Below are 25,446 nucleotides of genomic sequence, written 5' to 3'. Positions count from 1 at the left end.
CGCCACCGGAACTATACCTAGAGCCGGCCCTGATCAGGGTCTTTTCCAAGGATTCTTCTCTTCTCATGAGGTGGCCAAAGTATTGGAGCCTCAGCTTCACGATCTGTCCTTCCAGTGAGCACTCAGGGCTGATTTCCTTCAGAATGGATAGGTTTGATCTTCTTGCAGTCCATGGGACTCTCAAGAGTCTCCTCCAGCACCATAATTCAAAAGCATCCATTCTTTGGCGATCAGCCTTCTTTATGGTCCAGCTCTCACTTCCATACACTTCTATACGGACCTTGGATGGCAAGGTGATGTCTCTGCTTTTTAAGATGCTGTCTAGGTTCGTCCTTATACAGTCTAGGTTATTTCCTTATACAGTGCTATCAGTTTTATAGCAATAGTCTGCACAACAAGTAAGAGAGGGCCAAATGATATTCAAAGAGCGTCAAGAGGTCAGGATGCAGGAGGGGTCTGAGCGGCTACTTGGGGTCTTTTGAAGCTCCACGCTCTTATCTTTGGATTATTAAACTGTGGAACTCATGGCCACAGGAGGCAGCAACGGCCAGCAACTTGGATGGCTTTAGAAGAAGACTGGACAGTTTCAAGGAGGAGGCGAGGACTGGCCCATGGCTACCATCTAGCTGGCTATGCTCTGCTTTCCCTGCCAGAGGCAGAAATGCTTCTGAATGCCCGTTGGTGGGAATCATTGCACTTCAGGTCCTGCTCAGGGGCAACTGATTGGCCACTGTGAGAATGGGATGCTGAACTAGATGGGCCCTCTTTGGCCCGATCCAAATATTGGACCAGACTGTGTAAAGATGACAGCCAGTGTGGTGTAATGGTTAGAGTGCCGAACCAGGAGCTGGGAGAGGCCAGGGTTCAAATCCTCACCCAGCCATGAAGCACTCAACCTGGCCTACCTCTCAGGGTTCTTGTGAGGAATAAATGAGGTTGGGGTGGGGGCAGAACCATGTACACACTATCCTGAGCTCCTTGAAAGAAAAGGTGGGTGTACAGTAAATGGAACAGATAAATAATACAGTGGTACCTCTGGTTGTGAACGGGATCCGTTCCAGAGGCCCGTTTGCAACCTGAAAAGGCCACACCCTGAAGCGCCACGCCTGCACAGGCGTGTGACGTAATTCAGCGCTTCTGCACATGCGCATGCGCCGATCCCGGAAGTAACCCGTTCCGGGACTTCTGGGTTCGGCGCATCTGTATCTCGAAAAGACGCATCCTGAAGCGGATGTAACATGAGGTATGGCTGTAATGAATAGACAATCCAGCTGCTTATTTGCATTGTACAGTGGAACCTCGGTTTATGAACACCTCGGTTTATGAATTTTTGGTTTATGAACGCCACGGACCCATCTGGAACGGATTAATTCATTTTCCATTACTTTCAATGGGAAAGTTTGCTTCAGTTTATGAACGCTTCAGTTTATGAACAGACTTCCGGAACCAATTACACCCATGCTTCAGTTTATGAACGCTTCAGTTTAAGTACTCCGTGGACCCGTCTGGAACGGATTAATCCACTTTCCATTACTTTCAATGGGAAAGTTTGCTTCAGTTTATGAACGCTTACTCCGCGGACCGTCTGGAACGGATTAATTCACTTTCCATTATTTTCAATGGGAAAGTTCGCTTCAGTTTATGAACGCTTCAGTTTATGAACAGACTTCCAGAACCAATTGTGTTCATAAACCGAGGTACCACTGTACTAAAATGAGCTTTCAGCTGTGTACAAAAATAGCGAGAAATACTCGAGAGCACCAGTGAGACACATTTCAAGCCATAGTCTATTTCGAGTTCTTACAGGCGATTGCTGATTCCTTTGTGGGGTGGGCAGTGGGAGACAATGTTTTATATTCCTGGATTCCAGTTTGTGTGTTTAAAAGTGCACTTCGTCTTTCTGGGAAGAGCTGGGAGCTGTTGCAATTCTTCCAGCTCGATGAGTCTTCCTTCATAAGCGGAGTGGGGAGTGCTTCCGGTTTCCAAATGCGTTTCGGTATGCAAAACAAGCTGAAACTTGTATTATTAGCACAACAGGAGCTATTTGGATATCATTTGTGTGTGTTTTTAAAAGAGTGGCTATGTTAGAAGATGCCTCGCGGGGCTGGAGAGAGTTTGTTATTATCGCGTCTGATGCTGGGGAGTGAATTAGGTAGAAAGTGGGCCACTCAATTTGCCATAATGCAGTGATGAAATCCCTAGAGGTTAGGCGAGGAGACACCCAGGAGGAAAAGGTGGGCAGGCACCACTTTGCAGTAGAAGAGGTTTTCTTTCATTCTTTATTTGCAGAGGCAGGCTTTTCTTGCTTATGGGATCCATGACTTGTTTATTTAGCACATTTATATTCCACTTTTTCCTCCAAGTAGCTCACGGTCGCAGACATGGTTCTCCTCACCCTCATTTAACCCCCACAACAGCCCTATGAGGTAGGTTAGGCTGAGGGGCGGATTCGAACCCTGGTCTCTCCAAGGTCCTAGTCGAACACATTAACCACTAGGAATGGATGTCTGCAAGGGTGTTTGTGGAAGGGGGAACCCAGAATGTCAGTATTTTGTGGGAGGAACTCGAGCATGTTCTGGAAAGGCAGATTTGCACTGTTGAAGTCACACACAAAAATTTAACTTGCGGGGAAGGAGAAACTTGCTTTGTCTTCCCCGCACACCTTTTTAGAGGCGAGAGAGGCGTATTTGGAAACAGCAGTGGGGGAAAGGAAGTGCTTGCGTGGCAAATGATTAACTAGAGTGGGGCCTTAGTGGAAAAAAGGCAGCCGACTTGGTGTCTCTGAAGAAGTCGGGGCTTTGCTCTCAGTGAGGGAGTCCTGCCTGCCCTTGTCGCTTGGACACCTGGGGGTTGTGACAGCCCTAGAGGGCAAACACTGAGTGCTTTCCTGCTTGGCAAAGGCGTTGCATGGCGATTGGGAACCTGGCTAGGTGAACAGGAAGGAGGAGCAAGGAGAGGGGGAACTTCAGAACTGGAGTCCCCAGCTGCCTTGTCACCCCCAGAAATCCTTCATGGGTTTCCCCAGCACCTCCTGATTTTTAAAAAGTGAAGAATGAGGGGTTTTTTGCCTTGCTGTTTAGTTGGATGGGTTGCCTACTTTTGGGAAAATGCTGCCTGCTTGGGTTTTTTTTTTCTCGGTCTGCGTTTTATTTGGAGTGTGTGGACATATGAAGTCTTCTGGATCATGATGACTGTGAGGAGCCTGCAAGCTGGATCAGAGCCCAAGGTCACTTTCCTCTCCTGAGGTTTCTGGCAACTGGCATTCAGTGTGGAGGCAGAGCATAGCCACTGTGGCTAGGAGCTGAGTTAGAAAAGACCACGAGCATCTGCTCCATGAATTTGTCCATCCTTTTTTAAAGCCATCTCTTTTGGTGGCCAACACTGCCTCCCATGGCAGGGAGTTTCTGTAGCTTAACTATGCATTTGTTTATAAGTAGGAATTTTGCCTTTTGGGGGTGACATTCTGAGCACCACCAGTTTTTCTTCTGTGAAATGGGTATTTCTGGATGACAGTGACAACTCTCTTCGATTTCCAGAGGTGCCAAAAGGTCTAGGTATACATACACACACACACACACACACACACACAGGTGGGGGAAGCTGGGAAGAAATAAGGGCTTCTCTCTCCTTTTCTCTTCTCCAGGAGTTTCTGAAAGCTTCCCGTGCAACCTCCCATTGCACAGTGTTTCTCCCAAGTCCCCTTCATTGTGAATTCTATCCTGCAGGCGAATATATTCGAGAAGAGGCAGCTCACGTGCGGAAAAGCATCCCTTCCCGAGATGGAGAAGCGAGGTACATCCCAGGCACCCTGTATTGCACCAACTTGAGAGTGGCTTTCTTACCAGACCCCTCTCCAAACACAGAGGTGAGTTGCCCGGTGGGTTTCTGCAATGCTGCCTTGTCCAGAAAAGAAGAGAGTAGCTTCTTTAAAGCAAGTCAGACCATTGGTCTATCACTGAACCCTTCCCTTAAAAACAAGGCAAGATTCCAGACCTCAAGATTTTTTTTGGGGGGGGGAGGGAACTTGACTTAAATTGGAACGGCCTTATACTGATAATCGGTGCATCTAGTTCAGGACTGTCTGCACTGGCTGGCAGCAGCTGCCCCTGGTTTCAGGCAGTGGAATTTCCCCAGCCCTTCATGGAAATGCCACTAAGTTTAAAATAATGCTAAGATTCTAGCCCTCATGGTTCTGAATCAAGGGCTGAGTCAGACCCCTCTGGTCCATCTAGCTCAGTACCATCTACACTGACTGGCAGCAGTAGCTTTCCAGGATTTCGGCCAGGCATCTCCACCTAGAGATGTCTTCAGGGACTGAACCTTCTGCTTGAAAGGCAGGTGTCCCACCACTGAGTTACAGCTCTTTCCCTTAAATAGTTTCCACTGATTCTGGAATAAAATGTCGTCGCCTGAGTCAGACCACTGGCCCATCTAGCTAGATATCGCCCACACTGGCTGGCAGCAACTCTCTGGAGTTTTAGGTAGGGTTTCTCCCCCTAGTCCAATCTGTAGATGCCAGTGATGACTGAACCTGGGACCTTCTGCTTGAAAGGGGAAAGCTCCCTTCCCAAGATGAAGGCATGCTAGGCGCCGTAAACCCGGCTGAGAGCAATTCCGCTCTTTTTCTCCAGGACTGTTCCTGCCAAACTTTCATGCACAGCGACTACGACGTTGCCCTCCCTTGCATCGGGAGACTGCTTGCTGGTAAGGTTAAGAGGGCTGCCTTAAATCATCTCCTTCCGCCCTTGATTGTAAGCCCCTCGGGGCAGAGACCTCTGATCTTGCTGTAACCCTGTAAACCTGCCATTTGTGCGCCTGGTGCTCCCCTCCATCGCTGCTATTAACTCTTCAGGTCCTTCTGGCTCTTTTCCCCTGTAGTTAACACACGGCTTCTGCTTTTCTTACCCCCCCCCCAAGTCAACAGCTTCACAAAGGCTAAAGTGCTCACTAGTACCTCGACCCTGAAGTTCATCCCAGAGGAGCTGATCATCTGCTGCCGGGATTTCCGGGTGCTGCGGTTCCGGTTCCACGACAGCGGCTTAGAGCCTCAGGCCTTCCGGGTGAGTTGCGGGGAGGGGGAGACACAGAATTCAGCAGCGGAGGGAGAAAGAGAGAGAGAGAGAAATCGTAGAGATGATGTTGGAGAACAGAAACAGGAAACAAAAATTGCCACTGCCCACATGTCTGGAACAGAAGCCATTCCAGAGGCACAGCTGGCGATTGCTGTTGTTTTCGGGCTGCAGGCAAATACAGTGCCAATTACAGTGGTACCTCGGGAGTCGGACAGAATCCATTCTGGAAGTCCATTTGACTTCCAAAACGTTTGGAAGCCAAGGCGCGGCTTCTGATTGGCTGTAGGAAGCTCCTGCAGCCAATCGGAAGTTGCAGAAGTCGTGTTGGACATTCGGGTTCCAAAGAACATTTGCAAGCTGGAGCACTCACTTCCAGGTTTGCAGGGAGCCAAAACGTTCGACTCGCAAGGCGTTTGACTTCTGAGGCACGACTGTATGTTTGTAATGTGCTTCCTCGGCACTGAAATGAACGGGGTGAACGCATCGCTCAGGAGCCGGCCCTGCCGAGAGGCAGAGTGAGTCAGAGGATAAGTGTGGGGGAATTGCTATGTGTTTGTTTCTGGTGTCTGATGCTGTGTACTGGATTTTTCACAGAGGTAAACCAGATTCAATGGGGAAAGGGAGGTGTTGGCATCTGGGTGAGGGTGATGTCGTGGGCAGATGTTAGACAAAACGCAGGTGAATGAGTTGCACCAAGTCCACAAAAAGCAGCCATGTGGAAGCCCCTGTTATCTCACGGCAGGCCTAAGGAAAGGTGAGGGCTGCTGCACATCAGGGGCGAGGTCTGGGGCTAAATGTGGCTTCTCTTGCCAGCCCTTGGAAGTCTCTGCAGGCCACACGCCTGACTAGCCCTGGTTAGCATCTTCCTTGAGGGATTCCCTTGAGGGATAGAGGGATAGAGAGATGTAGAAAGCAGTCCAATTTTTATTTGTTGTAATTAGATTTTGTTTTTGATATTTATTTACACTTACACGTCTTTTGTTTTCCTGTATGTTTTAAAATGTGTGTATGTGTAAATAAAATAAGTTTATTTGTTTTCTCAGATTAAAATTTTACAGTCACATATCGAACATACAGGGACGCAGGTGGCGCTGTGGGTTAAACCACTGTGCTGCTTGGGCTTGCCGATCAGAAGGTCGGCGGTTCGAATCCCTGCGACAGGCTGAGCTCCCGTTGCTCGGTCCCAGCTCCTGCCAACCTAGCAGTTCGAAAGCACACAGTGCAAGAAGATAAATAGGTACCGCTCTGGCGGGAAGGTAAATGGTGTTTCTGTGTGCTGCTCTGGTTCCGCCAGAAGCGGCTTAGTCATGCTGGCCACATGACCCGGAAAAACTATCTGTGGAAGTGGACAAACGCTGGCTCCCTTGGCCTTTAAAGCGAGATGAGCGCCATAACCCCAGAGTCGTTTGCGACTGGACTTAATTGTCAGGGGTCCCTTTAGCTTTACTATCGAACATACAACATTAAAAATAAGATTCCAAGGAATCTCTTGGACTTTCATCCTCCCCTTTGTTTACAATGGTTTTTAAGATAGGTTATAAATTTTCCCCATTCCTTATTAAAATTTTGGTCTTCCTGATTTCTGATTCTTCTGGTCATTTTTGCCATTTTGGCGTAATCCACCAACTTGGTCTGCCATTCTTCTCTGCTAGGGAATTTACTGTATCTTCTTTCCATCTCTGGGCCAATAACACCCACGCAGCCGTGGTCGCATACATAAATTGTATTTTCTTCTCCCTTGGGATTTCGGCATCTAGAATTCCTAAAAGGAAGGCTTCAGGGTGCCCCCCCCAAAAAAGTTATTTTAAGCATTCCCCCCCAACTCATTATATATCATTTCCCAGAATTATTTTACTACATATGATAAAAGGTGCCTAATGTGTGTGTATATATATGTGTTTTAAAGAAACTAGCCAACTGTACAAAGATAAAATATGCAAAATTGCTTTGGCCACTTTTGCCTCTGACCCTGCCCACCTCTGGAATGCCCCCCCCCCAGAAGCTTGCCCAGAAGGGAATGTGGCCCTCTGCTGGGCTTAACCCTCTCCCTGCCATGCTGTTCCAGGTCTCCATGGCTATTGCTCAGGCTCACGAGAGCAGCGCCAGGGATGGCTCCTACGAAGATGCTGCCCTGAAGAATTTGAGTGAGTCCAGCTGGCCGAGGGGGAGGGAGACGCTGGCTGCCTTGAGGGTCTGCGGGTGATGGAGCCTTATGCCTCTTTTGCCACTGCAGGGAACTGCCAGCCGAATCAGGAGGAGGAGGTGCTGGAGGAGGAAGAGGAAAAGGAGGATGGTTCCCCAACGCTCTTGTTCCAGACCCTCCGGGACTGGGAGAAGGAGCTGCAGAGACTCGGAGCTGCGGGCTGGCGGGTCAGCTCTGTCAATGAGCGCTTTGACATGTCCACCAGGTGTAATATATGGCCTATGGGGTTGGTTTTCTGGGAAGAAGGAGGTGGCGGGGAGGGACCCTAGACAGTACTGAGCCAGATGTCACAATGGGGGTGTGACTGTTTTAAGGCAGCTCCCTGTGTCCCTACTTGAATTGGTGCTATCTTCTGAGGACTAGGATTCTAGGACCAGAATGAGAACGGTGGGATGTGAAATCACTATAGCAGTCAAGTACAACATTTCCTGTTTGCCCAGAGTGGACACACAGGGGGATGTTGCTTCAGCCAGGAGGACTTCCTGTCACACCTGTCTGGAGCATCCTCCCCCTGCGTGTGACCAGGGAGACCCCATAAAAAGGCTGGTCATGCAGCCACCTTCCATTCTCCATGCTACTCCTTCTCTTGACCTTCTTTCTCTTGATGCTACTCTCTTGATGTTCTTTTGCTGTCTGCTGGCTCTCAGCCAGCAGCACATGGGCTCAATCCCCATATGGGATGAACCCAAACTCTCTTTTGTAACTACAAGCTACAGCCTGCCTTCAGGGAACCTACTGTGAACTGAATGTGAGAAAACTTCTTATTACTTTTCATAGAAGACTGTTGTGTCTTTATTCTTTTAAGAGGGAATTAAAGGGGAATTTACCAGGAACAAATCCAATCTGGACAAGCCAGACTGGATTGCTTAACTCAAGAGATTCAGACGAATCTACCAACTAGCTTCCTGCAATGTACAGGGGAATGTACTCTGCTACTAGCTCGCTAGCTTGAGTGAGGAAGGATAATATTTAATCGATATATCCTCTCCTGCTACCCACAACATTCTCACAAGAACTAGAATCTTAATTTATGCATCGGACTAGGGTCGTAGCTCAATGATAGAACATCTGCTTCACATGCAGAATGGCCCCAATGACATTTCCAGGTAGGGCTGGGAATGCCCTCCTCCCCACCTGAAAAGCCCTGTCAGTCTAGATAAGACTGAACGAGAGGAACTCAAATGGTTTGGCTCTGTAAAAGTCTGCCTCTTCTTTTCCTTGTCAACGGTCTGCTTCCTCTCTCTGCAGCCTCCCCAAATACTTTTGGGTCCCCAGTTGGTTTCTGGACAATGAGCTGAAGAGGGCCTTTGTCCATTTCAACGAAAGACGCATCCCGGTGAGCGACCTGAGCATGCTTGGTTTGGTTGGGTGGTGGGTGGGGGATGTCTTAAACGGCGTACATGACTCCCAACCCCCAAATCCAGCAAAATGCATCACAGGGAATCCCATTCAGCTCCTTCCCTCTTCCGTCCCCCAGAGGCTGTGCTGGCATCATCCAGGAGGCAGCGATCTCCTTCGAGCAGCCAGCTTCCATCTCGATTCAGACCCAGAGAAGGAAGACATGAGGTACGTTGCTGGGGGGGGGGAAGAGAAGGGGGGCTGTGGGAGAGACAGGGGTCCCTGCCCTCAAAAGTGCTTCCAGTCTTGGGGAATTTCCAGGCCACTTATATTTTTTTATTATACCTGCCCAGGTTTATTACACCTGCCCACAGGCTTGCCATTTTAAACACCACCTCGGAAGGTTTCCGACTCCACCTCTCAGAGATTATTTAGCTGCCATCTCTGTTCTGCAGCAGGGGGTTGGGTTAGATGGCCCCTGGGGGACCCTTCCAACTCTACAAATCTATGATTCTATATCAGGGGTAGGCAACCTAAGGCCCGGGGCCGGATGCAGCCCAATCACCTTCTCAATCTGGCCCGCGGACGGTCCGGGAATCAGCGTGTTTTTACATGAGTAGAATGTGTGCTTTTATTTAAAATGCATCTCTGGGTTATTTGTGGGGCATAGGAATTCGTTCATATTTATTTTTCAAAATATAGTCTGGTCCACCACATGGTCTGAGGGACAGTGGCTTAAAGCCCATGGCTTAAAAAGGTTGCTGACCCCTGTTCTATATACAAGGGGAAAGGGACAGGGAGGGAAGAGGAACTCAAGCTCAGCCCTCGGTTCTTATAAAGTAGTTCCTTGATAGAAAGGTGGCAGTCGAGGGAGAGGAGCCATCTGGAATTGCTGGTCTGCCACAGCAGAGGTGTCGGAGGGAGCTCAGATTCCCATCTCTCATAGAATGGTAGAACGGTAGAGGTGGGAGTTGGAAGGGACACCAAGGGTCATCTAGTCCAGTGTTTCTCAACCTTTTTTGGGCCACGGCACACTTGTTCCGTGAAAAAAATCACGAGGCACACCACCATTAAAAAAGTTTTAAAAATTAACTCTGTGCCGCCCTATATTATAATTATGACTGTAAGAAACACTTGCCAAATATTGCTTTCCGGCGGGACAGAGTTTTTTATTGGCGGCCGCCAGGCACGTGACAATGCAAATCGCCCTTCTCGTCGCCGCACGTTGCGGCACACCAGCCAGCGTCTCGCGGCACACTAGTGTGCCGCGGAACAGTGGTTGAGAAATGCTGATCTAGTCCAACCCCCTGCAATGCCGGAACCACAGCTAACACTAAGCCACTGAAGCAGTTTTTTCTTTTCTTTTTAAGGTGAGATTCAAACTTGTATCAGTTTGCTGGAGGCTCAGCTTTGCCTTCCTCGTCTCTCTTTCTCTCTCTTTCTGCAGGTCAGTGGAAACTCTGATGCTTGCTGGCCACCCCCAATGTGTGATCGTCGAGGTGACGGCGGACCTCCCCAGCCCCCCGGAGATCCAGCAGTCCTACTCCAAGCTTTGGAACTTGAGCCTCTGCCTTGCCGGTGAGAAGAGGAAATAGCCGTGGGGCCGGCCTCTCGACAGGGGTCGCTCTTGAGTTAGGGGAAGGGCTGGAGCTCTGGCAGAGCACCCGGCTTTGAACATAGGAAGATCCCTGCAGCTAAATCAGGCCAATGGCCCACCTTGCCCAGCAGCCTGTGCTCACAGCGGTCAGCCAGGTGCCCCAATGGGAAACCCACAAGCAGGACTCCCCAAGTGCAAGAGCAACTCTCCCCTTCTTCAGAAGCATCACTGCCTGTGACCACGGAAGCAGAGCAAGGCACTGTGGCTGGTTAGTCCAATCCTCTTTTAATGCCACCCAAGTTTCAAAGCCAGCGCTGGCTCCTGCGGCAGTGAGTTCCGTAGTTTATCCTCGTGGTACACGAAGAGGCGCTTTCTTTTACCTTACCTTCCAAGAAAGATTGGAAGGACCCAGGAGAGGCGGATTTAGGGGAGCACAACTGGTGCGCATGAGGCGTGGAGCTTGAGAGGTGGTGGTGAGGCGCCAATTTATTTATTTTTTGCACTGCACAGGGTACTGCTGAAATTTGACCCGGGGTGTCTGAAGGCATTTCCAAGCAGGGCTAGAAAGGACTCCTGGTCTGAAAGCCCAGAGAGCCTCTGCCAGTCAGTGTGGACAAGACTGAGCTAGATGCAGCACTCAGCAGAAGGGAGTTACCTTCTCTGAGCTGCAGAGGTGGCAGAAATCTTGTCCAAGACATTGATCTGAGCCTCAGACCTGGGTCCAACCACACGGAGCGTACCAACTGAGCCAAGGAGAGGGGATCATAAGGAGTCTCGCCCCCTGCCGGCCACCAGTTTTAGATAGTACCTGGAGAGGTGTTGAATGATGAACACCTCCGTATTAACCAGCCCTAATTCTCTCCCAGAGAGATTCTACTGGGCTACGCATTAATCCCTCTGTGGAGCTTCCTGATGCTTCTCCAGAATGCTGCATGACTCACAGGGTGGAGAGGAATCTTCCTGGCCTCCACAGGCCACAAATGAGGAATCGGAATAAAAATAACACAAGATCTTTTTTTTTTTTTTTTTTGCACAGCTGCCTTGAAACTGGCAACTGACTGTTCCAGACCTCCGTTGGGGATCCTATTTTTGGAGGAACGGCGCAGATGGTTTCCTAGGGATTTTGAAGACTCGCGCCCTATTCTTAGCCCTTCGGATTAGGTTGCCCAAAAGACAAAATAATAATTGAAAAGGCGGAATTCGCTCACACGCGAGGCAGGGGTGGCCATCGAGCTGGGTGGCTTTAAAGAGGGTAAGGCAAATTCAGTGGCTGCTAGCTGTGATAGTAGCTACATCTTGCCCCCAATGTTGGAGGCAGTACAGTCGTACCTTGGTTGACGAATGCCTCAGCAGTCAAACGTTTTGGCTCCCAAACGCCACAAACCTGGAAGTGAGTGTTCCAGTTTGTGAATGTTCTTTTGGAAGCTGAACGTCCGGCGGGGTTTCCGCGGCTTCTAATTGGCTGCGGGAAGCCGTGCCTTGGAAGTCGAACGTTTTGGAAGTCAAACGGACTTCCGGAACAGATTCCGTTCGGCTTCCAAGGTACGACTGTAAATGCCTCTGAATCTGTAGCTCTCAGGTCCTGCTTTGGAGAGGAGAATAGCTCTTGTGTTAAGGGCCTGCTTGAATGTTTCCCTTTAGGGCACCTGGTTGGCCACTGTGAGAACAGGATGCTGGGCTTGACTGGCCCCCTTTGGCCTGATCCAGCAGCCAAGCTCTTCTGGTGATTCTAAAAGTCCGTGCTCTGATTTTGCACAACGGTGCCCTTGCTTGTGTGCTCTCGATTCCCCTTCTAGATTCCTTCGTCTCGTCCTCCGATGAGAAGTGGCTCTCGAGCCTCGAAGGGACACGATGGCTGGATCACGTGAGGTGAGTTGCATCTCTTCCCCGCAGCTGGTCCCTCTGGCTACAGTGAGGACAGGCTCCCATCTCTGTCTCCCCTTCTCTCTGTCTAAAGAGGCTCGGGTGAATTTGTAGTGGTGGAAGGCGATTGAAGGCTGCTCGCCATGATGGCCATGCTCTGCCTCTGCAGGTTGGAGGCAGATATGCTTTTCTGAATGTTGGCTGCTGGGCACTGCAGGACAGAGAATCGCTGTTGCATTTGGGTCCTGCTTGTGGGCTTCTCATTGAGGCATCTGGTTGGCCCCTGGGGGAACAGGATGCTGATCAAAGATGGCCCCCCTTTGGCCTGATCCAGCAGGCTCTTCTTGTGTCCTTTGCAATGCAGCAGGCTTCCTCCTTCTTTTTTTTCTTTTCTATTGGTTTTTACACATATTTTCCAGCATGACAACTCCAAAAAAAACACACACACACACAAAATGACAAATCTTTGGCTATCACAGCCTCCAACTTCCCTCAACCCCTTCTAATGGTTTTCTAAATCCTTTTCTGATTTTGCATTTTGTTACTATACTTATTGTTATAAATCAAATCTTACATCAAATAAACTTTATCCTTTTCACAATAATTCATAAATTCTTCCTACAAAATACTTCTTGTAACCTTACAAGCGATGTTAAATCATTACAATTGTCTTTCAAATGTGACATAAATTTGTTCCAGTCTTTTAGAAAAATCTGGTCCTGCTGGTTTCGAATTTTCCCTGTTAGTCTCGCCAGCTCGGCATAGTCCATCACACTCATCTGCCACTCTTCTTTTGTTGGCATGTCCTCCTGCTTCCATCATTGGGCTAATAGTATTCTTGCTGCGGTGGTCGCATATAAAAACAATTTTCTGTCATTCTTATGAATTTCTGTACCTACCAGCTTCCTCCTCCTTTCTAGGGTGTGCTTGAAGAAGGCCAGTGAAGTGGCTGTGCTGCTGGCTGAGAGGAGCCGCTCTGTCCTCCTCCAAGGTAAAGAGAGGGTTTCTTTGCTCTGTGCTTCTTCTGCAGAAGGACCCACTGCAGGGTGTATGGTGTGCCCAATGGGACATTCTTCCAATGACAGTGAGATTGACCAACCCTGGTCTGCCCACCCCTTGCCTCGGTGACTCCTGGTCACCTTGGAGTCTCCATCACCCTGAAGCTCCCCTTACTCACCCTCCATTCATTTCCCCCTCCAGAATCGGATGACAGGGACTTGAACTGCTTGCTGGCCTCCTTGGTGCAAGTCATTTCAGACCCACATGCCAGAACCATCTCCGGCTTCCAGAGCCTGGTCCAGAAAGAGTGGGTGGCGACCGGGCACCCGTTCCTGCAGCGCCTGAACCTACTCCAGAAAAACGACCGGGATGAGGTGAGTTGGACCCTTTAAAATGGGATGGTCCCTGCATTTAACGGTGATTCTGGCATGGCAAGGGGAGTTGGTGGAATTGTTTACCCTGGGGGTTCCTTCCAACCCTACAATTTATCATCGAGGGATATCAGAAGCTGGAGTCAGAGCACCGGGTCCATCTAGTTCATTACTGTCTATACCAGGCATCCCCAAACTGCGGCCCTCCAGATGTTTTGGCCTACAACTCCCATGATCCCTAGCTAACAGGACCAGTGGTCGGGGAAAATGGGAACTGTAGTCCAAAACATCTGGAGGGCTGAGGTTTGGGGATGCCTGGTCTACACTGAGTGCCAGCGAATCCCCAGGATTTCAGACCAGGGAGTCTCTCCCAGTCCTACCTGGAGATGCCATTGGGGATTGAACCTCAACAAACCTAAAAGCAGCTTACCAAAAACATAAAACGATAATATTATCAGTAAGATATGTTGTTGGCATCTGTAAATTGTCTGGTGAGACGATGGAGTGCACCCATCCACCCGATGGAGTACTTCCCTCCACAGAACTTGCAGAAACCGCCTTCTTGACTTTTGGACCCCCTGGTCTTGTCCACTCAATCCCTTTGCATGCAAGGGAAGTCCCTTAACTCACCCGAGGGTTTGAATCCCATCTGCTACCCTCACCTGGTCTAGCAACAATAATCTGAAACTTTCATAGTTAGAATAACAAAAGCCTAAAAACGGATCGACACTTTCTAAACAGCTGGGTAGGCTTATCTAAACACGAGCGTTTTTAGCCCGTGCCAAAAAGCGTGCAGCAAAGGTGCCCTAGCCTGGTGTCCATAGGCAGGGAGTTCCAAGTGTAGGTGCTGCCACACTTTAATATTAATTTATTTATGCCCCGCCCATCTGGCTGGGTTTCCCCAGCCACTCTGGGCAGCTCCCAACAGAAGATTCAAAACACGACAAAACATCAAACATTAAAAACTTCCCTGAACAGATGTCTTCTCAAAGTCAGATAGTTGGTTTATTTCCTTGACATACAGTGGGAGGGAGTTCCACAGGGCGGGTGCCACCACCGAGGAGGCCCTGTGCCTGGATCCCTGTAACTTCGCTTCTCGCAGGGAGGGAACCACCACAAGCCCTCGGAGCTGGACCTCAGCGTCTGGGCTGGGTGATGGGGGTGGAGACGCTCCTTCAGGTATACTGAATTTGAAAGATTAAATTCTTACAAAATGCGGAACAGGTATTATGTGGCCCCTGTAAGGGTGTCCCTCCAATCAAAGTGGCCAAGTGATGCTTTGGTGCTGTGCTGCAGACTTTGCCCTAAAATCAAAGTAAGGTTCTGGTCCTCACCGTTCTGAGTAAGGGTCGCATGGAAAGAAGAACACAGAAAGCTGCCTTGTACTGAGTCAGAGCCTCAGATGCTCCATCCCTGACCTGAGGCCTTTCTCCATAGAAGAGGAGAAGAGAGAATAAATTTGCTCGGGGAAAAGAAATGGGAGCGTTTCAGTGTCTTTCCTCCTTTTTGCAGTCGCCAGTCTTCCTGCTGTTCCTGGACTGCACCTGGCAGCTTTTGCAGCAATTTCCCGGGTCCTTCCAGTTCACCGAAGCCTACCTGGTGGCTCTTCACGAAAGCAGCTACGTCCCATTCTCCAGCACTTTCCTCTTTAATTGCCAGTGGGAGAGAGGGCGGAAAAACCAGGTGAGCTGTGCTGGGGAGAGGATATACCCAGCCTGGCCTGGCACTTGTGAACCTGTGTATTTGAGCTGATATCTTGTATTTATGTGCCATTGTACAGAAACAGAATGGGATTTTTGGAAAGTAAAACACTCCTCTCTCCCCTCTTGACAGCAGCCCAGGGGCTGTTTTGCCAAACCCTAGAAAACCTTTAATCTTAATAATTCAGATTGCTGGTACTCAAGGCTGTGATGGCTCATGACTTCAATATTTGATTATTCGCCTTCTTCACCTTCGTTACGTTTGCACTTCTTTTCTTTTGCTTACGAAGCAATAACAATATAAAAGGGAAAAATGAGGAAAAGAACTGCTTGGCTTTGAAAAGGGACGAGGGTGGGGCCAAATTTGCTGGCTCTCTTAAGCTCTGCTCTGATGCTGGGTGGGAAGGAGAGGCAAGACGACTTAAGCTGATCGACCAGGGATAGACAAAGTGGTACTCTCAGGGTGTTGCCATTCCCCATCACCATCATCCCCAAGTGTTGACACTGTGCCAGTCGCTGGGAGTTGGAGCCCAACAGAATCTGGAGGGCGCCAGGTTGGGGAAGGCTGCTCTAGCCGTTCTCTCCTCTGTGGCCTGCCTCTCCACTCTAGGAATCAGCGCCTTCTCTTTAAAGATGGCGGACCTGTGGCTCTCCAGCTGTTTTGGACTACAACTCCCACCATCCCCAGGTCATGGGTTGTGATGACGCATTGGGAGGTGGTGTCCCGCAACCTCTGGAGGGCGCCAGGTTGTGGAAGGCTGCTCTAGGCGTTCTCTCTCCTGTGGCCTGCCTCTCCTCTCTAGGAATCCGCTCCTCCTCTTGAAGGATGGGGGAATCCTCACAATAGCTCTGTAGAGAGCAGGCCACTGTTGTTGCAACATTTCTTTGGCCATTAAAATCCATACAAGTGGAAGACAGAAAATGCTTTTTTGGGAAGGGTCAGTTCATCCACCACCACCCCTCTCTCTTCCCCCTCCCGCCAGAACCGTTTTCTCACCCAGCTCTACACTCCCATCAATGGCTGGCGAGAACCCCTCTGCCTGGAGATCTTGGAGAAAGACGGCTACCCAGTCAAGGAAGCCACGGGGGCCTCCTTGCCCACCATCTGGGACTGGTCCTTGAGATACAGCCCCCGGCACATGGCGCGCTTCCGGAACCCCTGCTACAGGCGCAGTGGGAATGGTGGCAACAACGGCGGGGCTCTGAATGGGAACTTCCTTCCCCAAAACATTGGCAAGGTTTGTGTTTGTTTGGGAATGCATGGAGGTCATTTCCACAACTTGGGCTGGTGGATTCAGAGCCAGAGGACATGCGTAGAAATCTTTGGCATCTCCCCGTCTGGTAGGACACCAGGCTCAAACAGCACCTTTCCCTGCTTAGATCTAACTCTGCATCCCACAGGACTGCGGGAAGCTGCCTTTACAACGTTCCAGTCCTCATGATTCCTAACAAAGGGTTGACTTAAACAGGAAAGCAGGAAGCTTATATCTTGTGCTGATCAAGCCACTGGGGGCCCGTCTAGCTCAGTATTGTCTGCACTGACTGGCAGTGGCTATCCAGGTTCTCAGATAAGAAGCCTTTTTGCCAGCACCACTCAAGTTTTCCCCTGTTTGAATCTGGAACCCTGTTGTTAAGAGTTTAGGAACCAGTTTAGCTCCCCCCCCAGTTGCTGTTGTGTTGATATCTTGCTTGTGGGTTTTCAACAGGCATCTGGGTGGCCACTGTGGGAAGAGGATGTTGGAGCTGATGGGCCATTGGCATGATCCAGCAGGGCTCTTCTGAAGAAATCACAGAATTGTAGAGTTGGAAGGGGTCCCGAGGGTCATCTAGTCCACCCCCCTGCAATGCAGGAATCTCAATATGCGGTCTCCCATCCAATTTGAAACTATACTGCTCTTATAAAACCTCCATGTCCAGAGACAGTCTATCTAGACTCCTAGGTTCTTGGGGGAATTTGGCCACTGTGAGAACAGGATGCTAACCTGGGCTAGCTCAGTCGGTATAGTGCGAGACTCTTAATCTCAGGGTCATGGCTCCGAGCCCTGTGCTGGGCAAAAGATTCATGCATGGCAGGGGGTTGGACTAGATGACCCCCTTGGGGGTACCTTCCACCTTCACAGTTCTATGACTCTATAACAACAGATAAAAATTAAAAGATGAAAAAAAAAACACTATAAAATCGGCACACAGAATGCACACAGTTGCACATGGTTTAATATAACCAGGTCCAAGAAAAGAACATGTGTGTGTTTTTGTGGGATGTGGGTTGTTTTATTTTTTTGTATTAAAAATGCAAAACAAACAAAAAAGAATATCAGCACCATCTCATTTATCAAGTCTAGTTCCAGATTTTCCAGGCTTGAGATGAGAGTTGTCTCGAAGACTGCTCCGCTGCATATGTACAGTATGTACACTAAGGGAATGCCAAATCATATTAAAAGTGTCTGGAGGTTCTAGCCCTTGTCAAAATCTCAAATTATGTGTAATTTTCTCCCTTATAGCTATACATTTTCTCCTAGTGTATCTGAAGAAGTGTGCATGCACACGAAAGCTCATACCAAAATATAAACTTAGTTGGTCTTTAAGGTGCTACTGAAGGAATTTTTTTCTCCCTTATAGCTATACATTCCAGAATGAGTGGCACACCAAGAGCCCTGTGTAAGATTTGGGACTGTTTTCCAGGGAGTTGCAATTACTATTTGAGCTGCCAGGATCATATCTAAGACCTGGTTCCTAGGCTCTTCCGATGTTCTGAGCTTTCCCCCTTCCTTCCTCCAGATGGAAAACGCTCCTCCTGGGAAAAGGACTCTGTACTTGTTCTCCAAGGGCTCCCTCTCTCTGCAAGCCCACTTCTTCCCCTGGAAAAATGGCTCCCTCGCCAAGAAAGGTTCCCGGCGGTCTCAGGTGTCGGAGGCTCCCGGGGAGCAGGACAGGTCTCGGAGGTGCAAAACCCGGAGCTTCCTCCTCCATCATGACGGTTTGCTCCTTCTGCCATCATATGCCGGGCCCTCCATCTGCTTGTGGAGAAGGTGCTACCTTCGTGGGAGCCCGGAAACCCAGGTACAAAACAGCAGAGGAGTAGCACAAAATAACATTGCTGTAAAGAATCATGGGCAGGTTGAGAGGTGGTCGTTAGAGAACTGAACCTGCGTTCTGCAAAAAACACGGTTCATCATCTATCTTGGGTTCAAAAAGTTCCACCATTAATAGATGCATTGTTCCACAAGCAGAGGGACGCGATTTATTTATACCGTATTTTTCTGTGTATAACACGCCCCTCTGTATAAGACGCCCCCTATTTTGGGGGACTCAAAATTAAGAAAATGGGGGGAGATTGTCCAGAGTTGTTGAGCTTTTTTGGGGGGGGGGTTCATCCCCACTCTGCACTATCCGTGTATAAGACGACCTCCCATTTTTCCCATTATTTTCTCAGAAAAAAACCCTTGTCTTATACACGGAAAAGTATGGTATGTTCGTTCTAAAACTTTTACATTTTGTAATCACACCACAACTGGCCTCCTAGCAGCCGTTCAAATCTAAAAAACAAACAAACAAACAAACAACTAAAATGTCATAAAGATCTCAAACAGTCTTGTGGCTTCTGAGAAGACAGTCGGAAACAAGGCATGAGGATATGTTGAACGACAATCCAATTCATTAAATGTGTTTTCGGTTTCATTTACCTTATGCCCAAAATGCCTTGAGGTGGAAGTTTAGAAGGCGATTAATAAACCAACGGTGGTGATGATAAAAATAATAAAAATTAATGATAATTTCATGGTGTGGGGAGGAGAATGTAAACAGAGGGGCTAAAGGGTAGGAATCCCAAGAGGTAGAGTTTGTAGCTGTGTGGTGCCATCTAGTGTCCAAACTACTTTTGGATTCTTTTATAAAAGGTTTTTAAAATCATTATTACAGCTTGAGCACATACTGTATTATGCGGGGAGGGGGGGGGTTCAGTTGCAAGGGTTGCATGAAAATCTCATATACCAAAACCCTTGGCGCTGCGAGAGAAAATCCCCAGCACTTCCAGAGCTCACGTCCCGAAGGGTCTTGCCCAGCAAGCAAAGCAGAGAGCTTAAAAGCTCTTTCCGTGCCAGGAAACCCCAAGGAGATACAGCACAAAAAAGAGCTGCTTGCTTGGATGTAATTTGCACAATTTCAAGCAGCTGATCTTCAGCTGTGCTGAAGTTGCAGGCCTTGCTTCTGAGTTAAGGACTCTGAAGCAGCCAGACCCACCGTTTTGGAAACAGTGATCCTCAAATCTACCCTCAGCTGTGGAAGCAGTGAGGGGGAAACCAGAAGATGAAGTGAGGACGACTTCCTGATGTTGATAGCTGCCTTTAGCAGCTCACAATTAGAAACAGATTCTTCACAGCTAGGTCTTCAGAGGCCGGCGTACGCCACGTCTATTAGGCAACCACTGTATCCTGCCTCTCCAGCCTGTGCCAGTTCATTAAAAGAGGAAATAAATAACAGGGATTTGGAAACGAGTTCTGAAGCAAAAGTCCTGCGAGTGGAAATAGGGATGCTAGAAGCTTAGAAAATTATGCCTGGCGTCGAGAAAGAGTGGATGCCTCTCTCCTAATGTTAGGACTTGAAGTTGAATGTTGGAAGATTCAGGAAAGATTAAAAAGAGGACTTCTTCACATAGTGCAGAGTCAAACTATGGAACTTGCTCCACCAGGAGGCAGGGATGGCTGTCAACCTGGGTGGCTTTGGAATACCGGTAGGACTGGACTAATTTATGGAGGAAAGGGCTATCAGTGGCTACCAGCCATGATCAGAGGCAATATATGCCTCTGAATCCCAGTGGCTGGAAACTGCAGGAAGGGAATTTTGCTGATGTTGCATTCAGATCCTGCTTGTAGTCTTCCCAACAGGACACTTGGTTGGCCACTGTGAGAACAGGAGGGTGAACTAGATGGGCCTCCTTTGGCTTGATTCAAGCAGGGCTCTGATATATTCCTATACAAGGGAGCCCATTTAAAAGGAGGGTATGAAAAGCCTCTTCGCCCAAAGCCAGTGGTGGTCCTTGCTGGTGACGACAAATCTCTTTCTGCTTAGCGCAGAGATGGAGAATCTTTCTCCCAGCACGAGTGGCTGCCTCCTCTTCTTGACAATCTTCAAGGTGGGATAGCTCGGTTGGTTAGAGTGTGGTGCTGATGATGCCAAGGTTGCAGGTTTGAGCCCCGTAAGGAACAGCTGCATGTTCCTGTGTTGCAGGGGGTTGGACGATCCATATGATTCTGTGACTTCTAAGGATCACGTGGTAGGCAAAAATTGGGAGGGATTGCAGATGTAAACATTGCTGTTTCACAGAATCGTAGAGTGGGAAGGGACCAGGGGTGTCTTACTCATAGATGCTAGTGGTGCAGGGTGCCAGGGAAGCCAAGTTCTGAAGGGCGCCAGGGAAGAGGCGGAGGCTGGATGTGGCACCTCCTGGCATCAGCTCGCCACCCTCGCCCGCCTCCGCCATTCCACGCCGAAGCAGCGCCACGCCCAGAGCCTCCACCTGCCGTGGCCACCATGGCATGAAGCGGCCAGCTGAGCTAGGAGCCGCTGTGCCCAGTCTCTGCTTCTTCCCCGCCGGAGGAGCAGTCCTCCAGCCGCTGCCCACCTCCTCCAGCCCTGCAAAGCTGCGTGCTTCGCCAGCAGCGTCGTCCTCCTTAAAAAAGGTTGGCAATTATGGGAAGCAGAGGGATTTTTGCACCACAGCACTGGAGGTGCTTAAGATGGCCCTGGGAGGGACCCCCAAGGGTCATCTCCCCTGTCCAGTAGGGAGGGAATTCCACAGCTGGGATGTCTTGTCTGCTGCTGTTACAATGTGGCTTAGGCGTTGCTTTTGTAGAAACAGCAGTCTTGCCTTTCTCTTCAGGCCGGCCTCTTCGCTTCCAGCATTGTGGGCCTCACCGAGGAATTGGACCTGCTCCAAGAGCGGCTGAACTACTGGCAAGCCAGAGGAAGCTAGCAGCATGATGCCCCAAAAGCCCGAAGTGTTCCATGCAGAGCCCACGCAGACTGCTTGGAGCTCCCTCCTGCCACCCCATCAAGAACGGGGCGGGCACTCAGCGTATCCAGCGCAGACCTGGTGCATCCCGCTGTCCAAGAAGAGACAGCAGTTGCAATCTGCATGTTTCAGAGATTCGTAGAATCGTGGAGTTGGAAGGGACCCCAAAGGTCATCCAGTCCAACCCCCTGCAATTTTCACAGAGCTCCATTTGGAGATCTTACCCAGTTGGGAGAAAACTGATGCACTCAGGCTATGGGATTGATGTTTGTGGCTGGACAACCGCACCCCGATTCATCGGAAGTGTCTGTTCTGAAGTTGCCCAGCTCGGCAAACAGATCGTATTGACCCATCTGCAGTTCTGTCCTGAATTTATATTCGTCCCGAATGTTCTGTTTTGATTGCAAAGCGACGTGGGGCTTAATATCGCTGCGATATTGGGTGCCTGCCACCAGGTGTTTGGTTTGTGTGTTTGTTTGTTTTTTAAAAAACTTATTAAAGCTGCATACATTTATATGGCTTCCCCCAAAGAATCTTGGGAAATGTAGTTTGTCAAGTGCACTAAAGATTATCAACTATGGTTCCCAGGATTCTTTGGGAGAAGTCATGTGCCTTAAATGTGTGACATGTCATTAATCCAGATTAAATTGGGGGGCAGCGGGGAATAACATGGGCTGGCATTCTGATGTTGCTGTCATGATGCCCCCCCCCAAGGCCTGAATGCTCAAGGAGCAACCATCCCATAATAAACACCTGCCTGGAAGTGCCTGGAAGCACCTGGTAGCCCAGAGTGGGCTGACCAGCTCTGTGTAGTCTGCTTTACTCTCTTTGCCTCCTAGAACCCACCAAGGGGTATTAACCTTTATGTCCCCAAAGTGCTACTGTCCGGTTCTCGTAACACTTAAAATGTGGGGTAGCCAATGCGGTTCCCTCCAGATGTTGGTGGGCTTCAGCTCTCGCTGTCATTCCCTAACCATTGGTTGCACTGGCTGATGCAGCTGCGAGGGGGCTTGGAGATCAACAACATCTTGAGAGCACCACAGGAGGCAGTGATGGCCCCCAGCCCAGATGGCTTTAGAAGAGTATTATAGAGTTATTGAGGGCTACTAGCCAGAATGGCTATGCTCTGCCTCTGTAGTTGGAGGAAGAAATGCCTTTGAACCCCAGTTGCTGGAGACCACAGGAGGGGGCAATGCTATTGTGTTTAAATCCAGCTTGCGGGTTCCTTGGAGGCATCTGGTTGTGAGAACAGGATGCTGGACTAGGTGAGCCCCCTTGGCCTCATCCAGAAGACTCTTCTTGCATAGAATATCTGCTTCGTCCAGGCATATTTGCAAGAGTCAGGCAGTCCACGAAAAGTTGGCTAGTGGACCAGCATCTCCTCCTTTCTAGACTGCAGTGTTTGGCGTGAGCTTTCCTCTGCAGTCTGTAAAAAACAAAAGAACAACTCTACAGTATTAGAACCTTGCTCTTCTTTGTAGGGGAATAGAAGCAAAATGTCCTTTCTGCTGTTGTTCCTCCTCTGTCAGAGATGGTGGGGTGACTTTTCCTTTTCAACTGTTGCTGGGTAATCAATATTTTTATGCTTTGGGATCCAGTGCTGAATGGCCCCCATCCTCATTAGATCTGCACCCACAAGGCTGCAACAAGAGCTTGCAAATAAGTTTGATCAAACTTTGGAAAGTGAAACGTTCAGGAGGATTCACCGAGGAATCTCCTGACAGGCAGATTTCTCTTCCCTGCCAAGCTGAGCAATAAAATCTAACGGCCTCAAAGCTCTTGACAGAACTGACAGGAAGCTTTATTATTATTAAACTGGGAAATCATGCTTTCGCAATCGGCAAACCAGATTTTTCTGGCCAGTTCTGGGGTACGTACACACCCCAGTTCCTTAGCACTTTCTGTGGTCATTTCCGCAGTCACTTTTTTTTAAAAAAATTGGTGTGGAAGATAAGGTGTGCCAAAACAGATGTTCAGAGAAGCTTTTTTTTATATAGCACTTATTGAGAAATGGCATGTTATGTATGTGAGAGAAATCCCCCCTTGCCTCTAGGCTGCTTACTGGCCTGAGATTTAAGCCCTGTGCTTAAATAAAGGGACTACCCTTGTTGCAAATAAGACAATGAATTAAAAAAGAGCTGGTCTGCTCCAACAAATTATTGGCCTCTAGGCAGAAATGGTGATTTTTTCTGCTGTTTGTACTGTTCAGAAATGAAAGAACACGGTACAGCTGTGTGCATGTGCTGGAGATTCCTCTAGAGCAGGCATGTCAAACCTGCGGCCCTCCAGATGTTTTGGCCTACAACTCCCATGATCCCCAGCTAGCAGGACCAGTGGTTGGGGAAGATGGGAATTGTAGTCCAAAACATCTGGAGGGCCGCAGGTTTGACATGCCTGCTCTAGAGGGCTTTATCCTAAAATCACAGAATTGTAGAGTTGGAAGAGACCCCCAAGGACCATCTAGTCCAACTCTCTGCAATTACAGATAAAGTATCCATGACAGAGGACCACCCAACCTCTGCTTAAAAACCTCCAAGGAAGGAGAGTCTGCCACCTTCCAAGGGAGTCCGTTCCACTTTAAAACAGCTGCTACTGCCTCTCCATTACTCAACAATAGGTTTTCCTGAGGCTTGTTAAAAAACAGGAGGCCCTTTCTTTTCCCCTATAACAGGTTACCTGGAAATTCATTAACAGTGTTTGTCAGGCAGCACTCAATGTTGCTTCATATGTCTGGTATCTATAAATCATCAGAGCGGAGTCCTTTGGTACGCCGTTGCCTGGGAACGCCGAAATGCGATGCTGGTACTTAGGAACTTAATATGTCTCTCCATCCATTTCTGTATATTATGTTTGCACTGTCTCGTCGTCGTGTTCCTTCAATGTGTTTTTTCCCCTCGCTAACAGGAGAAAATCCATAGTGGGAAAGTATTTCCATTTAAGATGTGTGTTTGTTTTTTCCCCTTTTGCCCCCAAGCAAAGGAGGGTTAAATGCTGCTGTTACATATTTGCTGTTAAATGTTTCCATTTCCATTTTATAAGCTTTGGTCCAGAAGCCTTTTAGAGCTAATGGGGAAACAAGCAGTTTTAAGCTAAAGAACAATTTCAAATAAATAAAGAAATAAATACATTGTGAATACAATTCTGCAGGTAATTGTAAATAGATTTGCTCCCAGGGACATTTGTAAGTTGGAGGAAACCGTCCGCCTCCCCATCCTTTGGCTACAAACTGTCCTACAGCTGTTTAAGGGGATAATATATGGTCAGGGCTTGTGACACTGCAACCTTCTCTCCTTAAACAGACACAAGATTAAAAGAAAGAAAGAACCCCCTTTATGTATCCCGGGTGCTGAGGAAAAAACAACACTGGACTCTTGCATTCACAAGCCCTGTTTGTGGACTTCTCAGAAGCACCTGGTTTTCTGCTGCTGGGGAAAATTGTTTGCCGATTCATTTATTTATTTACAGCATTTGCCACTGGGGATTTCAGCCCAAAAGTCTCCCAGAGTGGTTTACGCACTATCAATTGAAACAGGAGTCCCCGGTGTCCACAAGCGTATAATCTTTTTTAAAAAACAACAACACGTAACTACGACATACAAGGGTAAAAGGCCACGGAGGGAAGAGGAAAAACGGAAATCAGGCCAACTGGCAAATAAACAGTTCACAGGTGCCTAATGGAGCTCGTCTTTCTGCAAAGCTGGTGGGATGAGCCTTCTGCTCCATACCACTCTCCCTGAGACAGCCTTATGGCTGCTCTTAAATTTGTCTTCAGCTTCATGTAATTCAGTTCTGTAATTGTTACTACCACCCAGAAAAGCAAACTGGAAAGATCATTCCGATATGGCAGATAAAATGTGTGTGTGTGTGTGTGTTGTGTGTGTGTGTGTGTGTGTGCTTCCAGACTGTCACTGTTTGGTGGGGGGAATCAATCACATATTTTCAAATCCAGATTGCACAATTAGGGATGATGGTAAGCCCTGGAGTAAGCCCGCCTCCCTAAAAGATCAAACTTTTGAGGGAAATGAAAGTGATGGGAAATACACTGCAAAATTGTGGGATGACACCTGCTTTGACACATCATCTAACCTCCCTGCAAACACATCAGAATGAATCCTCTAAATAGCCAGTGTCGTAAAATCTCCCTGCAAACAAGCCAGGATGAATTCTTAGTAAATATGTCATCTGGAAGTTCTTCACTCCTATTTTTCCATCTGTCATGTGTCCCTAGAATCAGGAACATCCCCCCCCCCCCCCAAAGCACAGGAAAATGGTGCCACAGGTGCGACTAACCTT

The 25,446-nt window shown here is 48.7% G+C and overlaps 1 protein-coding gene across 2 annotated transcripts in view; it reads left to right on the top strand.

Annotated features, from left to right (window-relative positions):
- Positions 1 to 23,079, top strand: part of MTMR11 (myotubularin related protein 11) — a 30,026-nt gene extending 6,947 nt beyond the window's left edge. The window contains exons 3-17 of one of the 2 annotated variants that reach the window (XM_035097948.3): positions 3,726 to 3,865; positions 4,632 to 4,704; positions 4,918 to 5,060; positions 7,138 to 7,216; positions 7,306 to 7,480; positions 8,524 to 8,611; positions 8,753 to 8,841; positions 10,061 to 10,191; positions 12,007 to 12,079; positions 12,994 to 13,064; positions 13,274 to 13,446; positions 14,956 to 15,126; positions 16,127 to 16,381; positions 17,922 to 18,203; positions 21,022 to 23,079. In XM_035097948.3, coding sequence (XP_034953839.3) covers positions 3,726 to 3,865; positions 4,632 to 4,704; positions 4,918 to 5,060; positions 7,138 to 7,216; positions 7,306 to 7,480; positions 8,524 to 8,611; positions 8,753 to 8,841; positions 10,061 to 10,191; positions 12,007 to 12,079; positions 12,994 to 13,064; positions 13,274 to 13,446; positions 14,956 to 15,126; positions 16,127 to 16,381; positions 17,922 to 18,203; positions 21,022 to 21,114 — 2,036 coding nt within the window. In that variant the 3' untranslated portion in view covers positions 21,115 to 23,079. Of the gene's footprint in view, positions 1 to 3,725; positions 3,866 to 4,631; positions 4,705 to 4,917; positions 5,061 to 7,137; positions 7,217 to 7,305; positions 7,481 to 8,523; positions 8,612 to 8,752; positions 8,842 to 10,060; positions 10,192 to 12,006; positions 12,080 to 12,993; positions 13,065 to 13,273; positions 13,447 to 14,955; positions 15,127 to 16,126; positions 16,382 to 17,921; positions 18,204 to 20,026; positions 20,175 to 21,021 lie in introns of those variants that run through there. The other variant, XM_088660045.1, reaches the window with a different exon arrangement.
- The last annotated feature ends 2,367 nt before the right edge of the window (positions 23,080 to 25,446 follow it).

This window comes from Zootoca vivipara, chromosome 16 (assembly GCF_965207765.1).
Source record: "Zootoca vivipara chromosome 16, rZooViv2.hap1.1, whole genome shotgun sequence".
NCBI lineage: Eukaryota > Metazoa > Chordata > Lepidosauria > Squamata > Lacertidae > Zootoca > Zootoca vivipara.
Note: the sequence above shows the minus strand (reverse complement) of the source record. Positions and strands in the feature narration are given on the sequence as shown.